Source organism: Mustela putorius, unplaced genomic scaffold (assembly GCF_011764305.1).
Source record: "Mustela putorius furo isolate JIRA1106 unplaced genomic scaffold, ASM1176430v1.1 tig00003845_pilon_pilon_pilon, whole genome shotgun sequence".
NCBI lineage: Eukaryota > Metazoa > Chordata > Mammalia > Carnivora > Mustelidae > Mustela > Mustela putorius.
Genome location: NW_025421998.1, coordinates 66,081,530 through 66,094,163, shown reverse-complemented (window position 1 = coordinate 66,094,163; position 12,634 = coordinate 66,081,530). Strand labels below are relative to the sequence as shown.

At 43.7% G+C, this 12,634-nt stretch overlaps 1 protein-coding gene across 11 annotated transcripts in view; it reads left to right on the top strand.

Moving 5' to 3' along the window:
• The window catches only part of ELMO1 (engulfment and cell motility 1), a 520,745-nt gene that overhangs the window by 362,617 nt on the left and 145,494 nt on the right, over nt 1-12,634 (top strand). For all 11 annotated transcript variants that reach the window (XM_004741958.3, XM_004741959.3, XM_045089495.1 and 8 more), the window contains one exon: nt 487-623. In XM_004741958.3, coding sequence (XP_004742015.1) covers nt 487-623 — 137 coding nt within the window. The remainder of the gene's footprint in view (nt 1-486; nt 624-12,634) is intronic.

Sequence of the window (12,634 nt, the reverse complement as noted above, 5' to 3'; positions counted from 1 at the left end):
TCTCAAATGTCCCCCCTGCTTACTGCCATCAGAGGGAAAAGAGCCCCCTGGAGAAATCATCAAGGATGCGATTTTCAAAGTTGCAATTAATTGCGTGCTCAGGAAAGCTCATCCTCTGCTAGTCATTCTGTCGAGAAAGGGGGAATTAAGGTGATGGAAACTGTGACTGAGAGGCCAGTGTGAATCGTCCTTTATGAGGTCAAAGACACAGACCCAGAGAACAAAAAACATAAGGGTCCTGTGGTGGGGTAGGTCGGGAGCTAACTTCCTTCAGGCAAAATATGTGCCCAGGGATAGGTCTGACTGTCTGACCTTGGACTTCACAGTCGCATGGGGACTGTCCTTAGGTTGCTTTTTCAAAATGCCTTACATCCACGGTGGCTTTGGCCAAACCTGCCTCCCGTCCTCTCTTTGGGAGCCCTCCATGTGGCTGCGGCCTCTCATTTCACCCTGCAAACTTCCTCACTTCCCCCCTCTTTCTTCCAGCCAGTGAGACCTGCAACGATTTCCACCCAATGTTCTTCACCCACGACAGATCCTTCGAGGAGTTTTTCTGCATCTGCATCCAGCTCCTGAACAAGACGTGGAAGGAAATGAGGGCAACTTCTGAAGACTTCAACAAGGTAAGGTGAATCAACAAGGCAGAGGCAGCAGTTTCCTGCGTCCCCAAGGGAGCCCCACCTCTGCGTCATTCTTTAGCTCCCATACCTGTATGGACACGAGCTGTGTGTTGATGGTGCTCTCATCTCTGCAAGGATGAGCCTAGAGCAGCCTTGTTCCCTTTTGGCTAACTACACTGGAGCCACCAGTGGAGACCTTTCCTTGAAAAAATACTGTCTAGATTAATTTTTTCATTTAAGGGCATTAGTCCAGGGTTCCGTGTTACGGCAGCATCCACTGGGGAAAAGGCCTCTCCCTTCACCTGTGTGGATGGCCGTTAGAGAAAAAATGAGACAGGAAGTCTGCTCTGTCTAGGTGATGTGGTTTCTTTGCAGATTATGGATGTGTTGAGATAATCTGTCCTTCGCTGTGTCAAAAAGAGCTTTTATTCAAAAGCAAAATCTCTTTCAAGGAGTTGTTTATATGGCACTTTTTTTTCTTTCTTTCTTTTTTTTTTGTTTAGAGAAATCATTTGATTCTTTGAATGGACGTCTTCTTTGGTTTTCTGTGAAAGTATGAATTTGTGTTTCTCTTTGTGAGTGAATGTTGGGCGACGAGAAGACTGTTGGCCAACTTAGCAGAAGTAGAAGTATCATGTGAACTTGTCAAGAGAAACAGAATCTTTATCCTTAGATAAAGGCCTTGTTGACCATAACCCATGGCCAGTAGTAACTGATGGTTGGGACAGGCATAGTGGGAGAAGTCTTTAGTACCATTCCTTTGGTACTGTTTCTGGATCTGGGTTTGATTGGCTCCATCAACCATGGCTGCTGATCTGGTCCTGGGGACATACCTGTTGCTAAGAGTCCAGGGGTCTGATCACATGGTCGTCCTGTGGGGCCTTCACAGCTGGTGAACAGAACATAGAATTCCAACTGCACTTGATATTCTCATTGGTCTTTGCTTCCCTGTCACCTTTCCTGGGAACTTACATTCCATCCTTCTTTTCCACCATATTTCTGGTTCGTGGCCTCTTGAACCGATACTGGTTAAAGGAAAGGAAATGAGGGAAAGGCAATAATACTCTTCACCAAGCCTCAGTTGGGTTCTAACCTGATCGTCTCCATCAGCATGATGATCATCCCTGTGTGAAGCAAACCCATTCTGTCTTGGGCCATCTATTGAGTTCATTGAAACAGGTCCCAGCGGCACCCCTCTGTGGAGAGTCCTGATCTGCCAGCTACAGTCTGAAGCTGCCAAGGGTCTTAGCAGCTATGCCCAGGAATAGGCATGACTGAAGAAGGGAAGTGAGGGAAAGAAATCCAGTAATGCCTCAGCCTCCTAAGTTTACTTCACTTGATTATGAGGGACTTTCCCAAATCATCCCTGGGAAAGAGGCATAAAGGAGCAGGGAGCATAGTATCCCCTACATGCTGCCATGTAGTGATGGTGATTATGGCTGTGAACAGGCACTTGGAAGCCTGAGAGGCAGAGGGTCCCACCCTATGTACACATATCCCTTGGTCAAGAGTGGATACCAGGAGGGTCAGGGATGAGAATGACAGAGGCTTTCAATTTTCTACATGAGTTATTTTTGTTTTGTTTGCTTTTTTTCTTTTTAGAATCACGCAGGCCTTACTTCTATAACAGAAAAATCTATCCGTTACAAACTATTTTATCATGCATATACTAATTTTCCAGGGTTGTGTTCACACATTACTACAGATTTTGTAGTTGAAATAGTTCTCTCCCACAGCTCGGGTGCTCAGAAACCAGAAATGGGATTCATGGGTTAAAATCAAGGCGTTAGCAGAGCTCTGGTCCTTTTGGGCCCCTCTAGAGGGGAAGCCATCTCTTTGCCTTTCTGGGTCCTAGAAGCAGCCTGTATTCCTTGGCTTGTGGCCCTTTTTATCTTAAAAACCAGCCAACAGCAAGTCCTATCCTTCCCATGTCCCACCTCATCACTCTGATCCTGCTTTGGCTTGGATCTTTCACTCTTTTGGACCCTGTGATTACCTTGGACCACCCGGATAATCCAGGGCAATCTTCCCTATTTTATGGTCAACCAATTAGGGACCTCCGTTCCGTCTGCAACCTGAATTCCCCTTTGCCATATAATGTAACATATTCATAGATTCCGGGGATTGGAATGTGGACATCTGTGGGGGGGGTGCATTTTTTTAACCTACCATAATATATATTTAGTTTGTAGGTGTATTGCATTATATGTCTATCTGTGTGTATCCATTTAAAGTATTGAAATGTGGACAGATGAGCTTTTTGTTGTTGTTTTATTTGCTGGTAGAGCAGTATACCAGTCAGAGTTCTGCTAGTGGTTGCTCAAATACAGATTTAACTATGTCCTTTTTCTTTTATGGCCCTGTTCTGCCTCTAGCAGGCTTTTGAAAAGAGATGGACCCTGTGTGAAGGCCTCTAGGTCAGTTCTTCCTGATTTTTTTCCTGCTGCTTGTCTATCAGCCACTGCTCTGCTTTGCTAGATAATAAATTGGAAAGGAGAGAAGAAGAACTGAAATTTTCACCAGTTCATTTTTCTTCTTGTTATTAACTTGGTAGCAGAAGCTATTGAATTTAGGAAGAAACGTGGATTCAGTGTTATTGGTAGATTGAATGTTTTTCTTGTTCCCGAAGATTGTCCAAATTCGAATTCAGAATATCTTAAAAGAGCCCAACATGAGATACACTTTCTTTTGAACTTTCTTGGACACCGTCTCAGACTGTCGCCACTTTGAACAGTAGCGTGGATGGCGGATTTGCTTGTCGACCTACGGCCCAGGTTCTCTAAGAAGGGGCTTCGCTATCTGCCTTCTTCCGCTCATTACTGGAGAAGCTGTATCCCTCAATCCAAAATTATGATTTTACAAATAATAACTAGATTCCAGCAGTTGCAGGAATTTTTTTTACAGCACCCCTTGCTTGGGACACTAGTTTGTAGATGTCTAGTGCTTGGTAGTGAATGCTTCTTCTGCTGGAAGGGAGGTTTGGAAATACAGCTGCCTTTTTGCTGCTCCAGCCTGGGGAAGCAGAAGATGGGATATATTTTTTTTTTTATTTATGGGAAAGAAGTAGAATTAGAGAGTGATTAAAATATTTATGCTTTGGAAAATGCTTTTTTCCAGTTTCCCAATATAGCAGTCTCTGAAGAATAATCCATTGATTCAGGCCATCGAGTTTGTATTCTGTTTTTGCCTTTTATTACCAATATTTTAGAGCATGCATTATTCATTTTTATGGGCATTAGAGAAGAGCTTAAACTGCAGCCGGATACCTCAGCACACAAGTGGCCCCATAATCGTTTCATTGAAGCCCTCATTTTTTAAGCAGAGTAGGAAAGAAGACACAAGAGATTTGGGTATTTCAGGTGTGGGAATCTCACTTAAAGCTTTTGTTGCAGACTGTGCCACTTTAGAAATTCTAACAAGGGTATACACATCAAAATCGATATTTGTGTGGAGCAGTATTTCTCAACCTCCTCAACCTTGCCCAAACCTTAGAATCACCTGGGGGGCTTTGGAAACCTCTGTCATCCCAGTGCGCACTTGCACAGCATAGCAATTACTACTTTGGGGTGGGGGCAAAGCTCTCAGGAAGATTTTTCATGAAGGCAGATTGGATCACTCAGGGTGAATCACATCCACAGAATGAGCATCAGTTGATACCCATAACACAAACCACCAACTAGCACGAATTGTGTGCATCGGTGAAGTAGTCTGTCCATTGGTTCGTAAGGCCCAGGTTCTAGCCCTGGTTCTGCTACTCAGGAACTCTATGCCTAACAATTAATTAAAAGAATAAAAAGTGGATACCAGTGTCCCATTGCCTTCTCTTACAGTGCTGTGATACTAAATTTAAGTAATAAATGTAAAAATGCTTTGAGGAAGTAAAATGTCATATGCAGTTGTATTCTTTTTGTACATTATAAGATAAATCCTATCTATGAAAAATGAGTAAGTTGCCCTTTTCAAAAGAAAAAAAAATTTTTTTGGCCATTACATTAAAAACCAAAGAAAAAAGGAACAGAGGGGTGGAAGGAAGGAAGGAAAGACAAGGGAAGCAGCTTTTGTACCACAGATTACGTTCTGAATCATTTAACTTTGGCAGAAATCGGGGTTCAACGGAAAATGTCATGCATTTGGGAAGAAATATCTGTATTAGGTACCTTAGTTTTCCATGTGACAAGCCATAGGCAGCAGCCTAAAAGTCAGGTTTCATAAAAGCTCGGGTGCTTAATGGCTGGAGAGAGTTAAGACTCTGTAGCTATTACCTCGCTACACACGGACTCTATGGGGATGTCTGAACCCACTAGATACCTTCAAAATACTTGTTCGTGGCATCGGTGTTACTTTCGATGCGATCAAAATCGCCATTGAAAACAAGATCAAATGACTTTGCCATGCTTTCAAATTGCCGAAATGGAAGAAACTAATGGTTTGAAAAATGTTGTCACTCTTAGAGCAGAAGCACTATTTTGAAACTCGACCCAGCAGAGTAATATGCAAAGCACACATGACAGAGGTTAGGATCTCAGGCTTGCAGATGAGAAGCCATCCCCTTGAAAGAGGAGAGCCTGTGCACAGGGAGAACCCAGGCCCATCAGACAAAGCCGCAGCTGCCCCTGGCTAAGCTACGGGCTCCATCTGAGTCAGTGGGAGAAAATCTCAATTAGGAAGAATTGGAGAGCAGAACAGAGGAAACATCCTAGGAAGTCCCCTGGAAGATTATCCATGGAAAATAACCACTAACTAGTCACATCTAATGGATTATGGGGTGGCATAGAAAAGGGATCGTTTGAGAGCTTGAAGGCAGTGATTGCATGAATGAGAAAGAGAAATATGTTCACTCCCCGAACTGTTTCCAGCTTACTGACTTTCTGTGCATGCTTTTCAGGGGGCAATTATATATTCCGGAGTCCCCTTCCTAGGCCAGCTCAACTTCACAGTGGAGCAGACGGCTCTCTCGCTGGTTAGCTGAGCTGGCCTAGGGAATGAAAGGTGGTCTGTAACTCTCGCCATGAATAAACATGAATCTCTTCATTTGCATGAGGCAGGTGACTGTAAAATATCTTGGAGCAAGTTGTGAAAGGCGGCTTTGTGCATCCGTGCCCAGGGGAAGCTGGGGAGGACTCAGTGTTGTTTATCTTCATTAGAATTCCATCTAGGGCTGCTGGTATTGATCTGAACCGGGCCTGGGGTAGCTAATAAAGTAGGTGTATGTTTTAATTGAAACATGAATATTTAAGTAGAGGAGTAGTCTTTTAAAGGGCCCCGATGTCATACAAGGAGGTTATCCATTTTTCAGCTGTCTGGGCCATTTACAAGTATTTATTCAAAAAGCTGCTCATGTTTCACAAAGGTCTTTAAGGTTTGACATGAAGGAAATCGCACTTCCTGTAGAAGCAAATGCATTATACCAATAGATTTATTTTTTTGCCTTTGATGTTTCCTGTTGGATAGGTAGAAAATGGTTTCGTGTGTGCACCGCGCACACACGTGTGTTTAAATGAGTGCTTTTAAGCTGTTCGCTCAAGGTATTGTTTCCCTTTTTTTAATGGAGTTAGCCACTTCCACTGGGATAGGAATCCAGGAATGTCTTCTACCGTCCTCATCACGATCATTTGTGCTATCTAGTACTGTCCTCATCAATATCAATTTTGCTATCTAGAGACAGCAGAAAGACTGAAAGAGACCAGCTTTATGACCTTTTTTCCCCCAAGAGGTATCTTTTTAAAAAGACCCCGGTGGGTGTACTTTCTAAAAAGAACTGTATTAATTGCAGGTAACATGGGCCCGACCAAGGCAGGTTGCATGAGGTGTTATTTCCCAGACTCTTTTGCATTACCAACCCCCACAAGGATCTCTTTTAGACAGTTTTCCCTAATCACCCTCCCCCTGAGATTTTAATTATGCAAATACATTGTTACCTGTTTATATATTGTCTGTTTATCTATGCTTCATGCATTAAGAAAGTAAGATATTTTTTTTGCTCCTCCAAGAACCAAATTTCTCCCCCTGGGGGCACAATTCCCTGCCCCACTGAGAAAGCCAGGAGGAGGAGGGGAGAGAAGGGAAAGGTTGAGCCTGAGCAGAGCAGGAGAGTCTGGGGGCAGTCCTGGCTCAGGGGCTCCTCCCCAGCGGTATGTCCTAGGGCATATCCTTCAGCCTCCAGAGCCCTTCTCACCTGTAAACTGGTAGCAGCAAAATAACAAAAACAACAATGATAATAGTAACAGTGGTATTTCCCCAAATCACTGTGGGGATTAGGCCCTTAAAGGTTGGCTTTGTAAATTGCCCCATACAAATATAAGGTGCTGGTGTCAACAGACAGAACCTAAATTGACAGTCATTTGCACTTGGTCATGTTGTATAATTGAGCTGCTTTGATTTTCCAAGATAGTTTGTGCTAATATCTAGAAATACAGATTTTCCCATTCCTCTGTGTGGAAACCCATTGAACTTCGGTTTGGCTGCAAAGGGAGACTGACTACAGTGGGGACAGTTCCCTAAATGAGGAGGAAGTTCTCTGTGTGCGTTCTTGCTGGCGAGGGATGTCCCCCGTGACTGAGGGGCTTAGCGGAATCTCAGAGGCACAGCACACTGGGCCTTCAGGAGCCCAGGTCTTCTGAGCTGCATAACTTCGGCTGCGAAACCTTTTGTGCAAGGAATTCAGCCTGTGAACCCCGGATTGCTCATCTGTGAGATAGGGACGGGAATGAGTGTCCCTAGGTGGGCTCTGAGGCCTGGACCGTGTCCGGCAGATAAACTACTCAGCTCAGTCCAGCCTAGAGCAAACACTAAGTGACAGCAGCTGCTAACTGCGGCTTCTAAATGCCTCTGAAAAGGAATAAGGCCAGTCATGGCAATGTTGATGGCAAACATTTTCAGAAAAAGACAAGCTTCTCCTGTGGATTTAGTGATTAAACTAATAGAACACACATCCCAGCACACTATCTTCATGGTGCCTCCCGCACCGGGTCTGTGCAAAACTCGTGAGAAATGGGGTGAGGGAGAGGGGTCATCATTAAGTGGTCCATTTCCAGGGACTGCTCTGGGTCATGCATTTGATAGCCCAGCCGTATCTCTTTATGAAGGGATTGTATCCGGAATCATACCGAAAGACTTAGATTTTGTTGGCTCTGTTTATGTAATTTCCCTAAGAAATGGTAAAACTATTTAAAATTTGTTTGAAGATTAACTGTTAGGTTTTAGTTGGCTGAAAACAGTGCTAGCATGTTTTGCTTTCTTGACATTTGCCATAACTTGAGCATGTATAGAAAGGATAATTACCGTGATTGAGTCTGATGAGTAATTTCAGATAAGCCGTGACGATAGGAAATATACGTCTTGGAGGTTTCTCCGCATGCAAGATCCTCATTTCCGAAGTCTTCCTAGAGTCAGTGTATCTTTCTTTGTATGTGTAACATGTGCTAAGCTGACACTTGCCAATTATAAGACAAAAAGAATTGATAGGTTCTTCTGCTGGGCGGCAGTAAGCTACATCAGTCTCTTGGTCCAGCTGCAGACCATCCCTGATCGTGGAAATAATGACGCCTCTAAGTTAGCTGCCGTGCCTCACTCTGTTCAATGACTTCTGAAACTTCTTCCCCTTTTGTTAACTACACTTTGGGGTGCCACATGAGTTGTGAGCTAGTTCTTCTGACCTGAATTCCATATTCCATTGTGGATTGTGTTAGGGATTTCATAATGGCACAGAAATCATTTTATTAGTCTATGTCCAATTAAAAGGAAATTGCCTACGTTTTAAGTAAGGCATAATGAGATCTAGACATTTTAAATTAAAGGGCACCTACGAATCAGAGTTGGATTGCTAAGAAGAGCATCATTAGATGGGAATCTCTCGCGAAATACGAGCCCTCCTTGATTTAAAGGAAAATATTTATCTTAAAATTGCAGAGAAAATGACGTGCTGTGGGAGTCGAGAACAGAGCTGTTCGAAGGGTATGTTTCCCAAGGTAGGACAGGAGAATGTAAAGGGGCTATCATGTGGGTGCTCTTTATTGCCAGCTCAGGGTGCCAGACGGTAGGAAGAGGCAAGGGATGGAAGGCAAAGGGGTGCCCCAGATGAGATGAGACGGGGAATCAGAATGAGAGCGTAGTGTCAGAAGCCATTACTTAGGACTCCAGTATAAGAGCTGGGAGAACAGAGAAGATCCCAAGTGAAATTTCTAAATACCGCCTGCAAAAACACCAAGACCTAGGGGGTCAGAAGTTTAAAAATACATTTTGTTATTTAAACGTGTATATAATCTAAGTTCCTTCTGTGGCTGTGCGGGTTTTCCAAGAGGGTGCTTTATAGCTGGGAAGCTGTGCATGAGCAGTCCCCCTGGACTGACGGGATAGGAGCCAAAGCCCCCACCTGGCGGTCCACCCCAGAGGCTAGCTGCTCTCTCCCTCTCTAGCACAGAGCTGAGCCACTAGGCCAAAGAGGTCAAAAGCAGGAGCAAAGATGGGGAGGCAAGAGGATGGTACCAAAGCAAGGCTGAATTTGTTACAGAGAGAAAAAGACACAGGGACGCTTGAATTTGAGAGTTGGGAATTCCAAACTTGTAGTTTCTTCTCCTCTCCTCCCCTGTGCCTCTCCTTTTGTTGTTTCTATGTGTCTCCCATGCAGTTCTGTTGAAATGAAAAACAATAGTAGGTGCTCAGTGAAACTGTGTGGGAGGAAGTCACTTAGGCAGGTGGATAATTCAGATATCATCCCTTCACAGGCCCTGTATCTTCCCTGGGAAAGTTCTCAAGCTGGCCATTGTCACTTGTGGCAACAATGTCCTCAGATGTCCCTCAAGGGACCCCCTTGCTCTGGCCCTGTGAATAATACCGTGACCCTGGAACTTACCACAATGAACTGCAGTTGTCTGTTTAATCTTCAGACTCGTTGAGAGCAGAGCCTGGTTTTTTTCTGTATTCTCAGGATCTACTCAGTGCTTGGAGGGGGAGACGGTACTCATGTTAGTATCCCACAGCCACCCTCCACACAGCATGGCCATGTCAGTGCTCCATATCTTGGGTGAATCGTGTCACTGTTTAAACTATACTTCTAATGCTGTCTGTTCTTTCAACAAATACTGTTTTGTGTCCATGACACAGAAAGCATGGTGCTAGACACTGGGAATACAGGTGGGTTCTGCCTTCATGGAGCTGGCAGTCCAGTGAGTTTCTGTTTGGAAGTTTACGGGCTGGTTGCTCCTTGTGAAACCAATCAGCAGCCAAAGTCACTATAATCACTGTAAGGTCCTCTGCTTTCTCATTATTGCCTTCGCTCAGATCTTCCTCTTTCCTCACTCCAGTTCTGGTAGTGGAATGGCTGGTTGCAGTTCCGTACTGCTCCACAGGAGTCCTTGCCATAACCTGAGGGAGTGAAGCCTGTTTCCCTTGCCCTTTAACTTTTGACATAGACCAGTCAGATGATCACAAATGTGCAGTGAGCAGAGGCCTGAATATTGCTTGTGTGGTTGGCTTGGGTTCTTGCACTTCTGCCTTCATCATGAGATAAGGGATGTACCCTGGGTGGCCACTGCCCCTCAGTGTAAGTCTCAGAATGAGGCATATGGAGTCGAGTTTCCCCAGTTAGCCCCCAGAATTACAGCGTAAAACTGCCGTTTCAGCTGACCGACAGACCCGAGAGTGTGAGAAGAACTTGTTGGCCGTTGGGATTATTTGTTACACAGCATTCATGTAGAAGTCACTGACTGAGACACTAGCTGTTGCAGTAACTTATCTCCCAACTCTGAAAACTTCCCACTTTCCAAACCTCCTCCAACACACATCTGACCATATCACTGTTGCTTTTAATCCATCTGTGCCTTCCCCTTGCCTGGCTCATAAAGTTTCACAGCCTTAGCAAGATGTTTAGGTTTCTCTTTAATTAGCCTAATGTAGCTTTCTTGCCTCATCCTCTTTCCTTCACCCTGTACCTGCTCTAAGCTCTGCACATTATGAAGTGCCTACAATTCCTTGTGTAAGCCATGGTACTTTCATATCACAGATATGGGTTTACCCTCCTTCCTTCTTCACTAATGTCTTCCTCCATCTTCTCACTGAAATTCTGTTTTAAGATTTTACACATGGCCACCTCAGCGGTACCACCTTGGATGATTATCATCTCCACTTTTCATTTAGGATGAAATTCTGTATACCTGCCCCCATGACATGGAAGTCTGAACTTCTTTTGGAAAATATCTTCTAGCATGTTGTAGTAGTCATTCATTTGCAAGCTTGTCTTTCTCAATTAAATCACTATAGCATTGGGAGCAAAGAACTGTAGCTTTAACTCTTAATATTCTCCAGACATTTTTGAAATAGGATCTTCCCAATTACTTTGGGTTGGATATCAGATGAATAAATGGCCAGAAATGTGTAATTCACACATTATTTTAAACAGTCCACCTAGCCAGTAAGCTGAATTAATTTACACTGTTTTAATATTGGATGGTCATTCTTTTTTTTTTTTTTAAAGGATTTTTATTTATTTATTTGACAGACAGAGATCGCAAGTAGGCAGAGAGAGAGGAGGAAGCAGGCTCCTTGCGGAGCAGAGAGCCCGATGCGGGACTCAATCCCAGGACCCTGGGATCTATAACCTGAGCCGAAGGCAGAGGCTTTAACCCACTGAGCCACCCAGGAGCCCTGTATGGTCATTCTGGTAATTCCTGGAGACCATAGGTATTCTGTAGTTCTACAGAATGAAGAATTCTCTTGCCCAAAATGCCAATAGCTCTTAATGAAAAATCCTTCTAGATCTTTCAATTAGAATCTCTTCTTCAGATGTCAATACTTTGAGGGTATTACAAAATGATTTTGCCATTCCTTTCTTAACAAAAATGGCAGTAGTAATTATTTCTCCACCTACATAGCTTTATATAAGGTGAATGAAAACCTCAAAGACATAGAACAGTCACAAAATAAATGGAGTTTCTTTTCTGAGGAGAGTGGTTGGATCCCCTCATTCAAAAAGAAATCCCTCTGTTTCTTTTTTCCCCCTTCATCTTGACCCACATATGCTGGCCATTTGGGGAGTAGTCCGTTTTCCATCAGTCTTATTTCCAGGCCAGTGGGGCAGATAATGTCAATAATGGTGCTTATCCTTTCACAGGATGGCTACTGAGAGACGGTCAGTGCAGAGGACAAATGTGCCTGCTGGCAGTCCACCCATTTAGGTTACTACTGTCTCTCTCCCTGAGCACACCCACCTGCCTGTGTAGCAGCCACATTAAATAGTAAACGTGAGCCCACCATGTCATTCACAAAAATTGTCTTTTATATTTTACCTTTACTTCCCAAAGTGCTCTTAAATTAGAAAAAAAATTGCATTTTCCAAGAGTGTCATAAGAGTAGGAAGATTTGATTCGTGCCACAGTGATTGTGTGTTTTAGGTGCTGGAGGCGATCAGCCCCAAGAACTTTTCTGGTCCTAATTTCCTTATTTCTCTTTCACATTTCCGTTTGCATGGCTTGGCTGAATCTGAGGTGTATGGCATATGGCTTTTTGCTGCTTGAGCTGCCATAGAAGTGAATGTCACTGGCATATAATGCCAGATTTCCATTTTGTGAATCACAGAGCATGAGATTCTGTCCAAAAGCTCCCAGGCCACTAGGAGTCCTTCTAGGAGAAGCAGAAAAGGGTAATACCTGTGCCTCAGAGATGCCGTTCCTATTTAACATGTGTCTGTCATGATAAAAGTGCATATAAAATGGAGATGCTCTTCTGAGTGTGTTGGAAGAAGCTGCTTTGGCTTGTTTTATTGTGGTCAGCTCACCGGGCAACCCTGGATTTTTGCTCCCAAGCCTCAATTCAGCAGACCCTGGCCCATCAAGGATGTAGAGTTGGTGTTGAATTTTTTCAAGTAGATAAGAATTCTCTTGTGCACATACCAGAAAAATAAGGCTGTGAGTAAAAGGTATCGATGGGTTTTGGATGCATTTTACCAGCATTTTGTATTCATTGAATTTTCAAGTTATAAAATGCTTTAGGACAGAGTTGGGTGATAATGGGGAATGGAA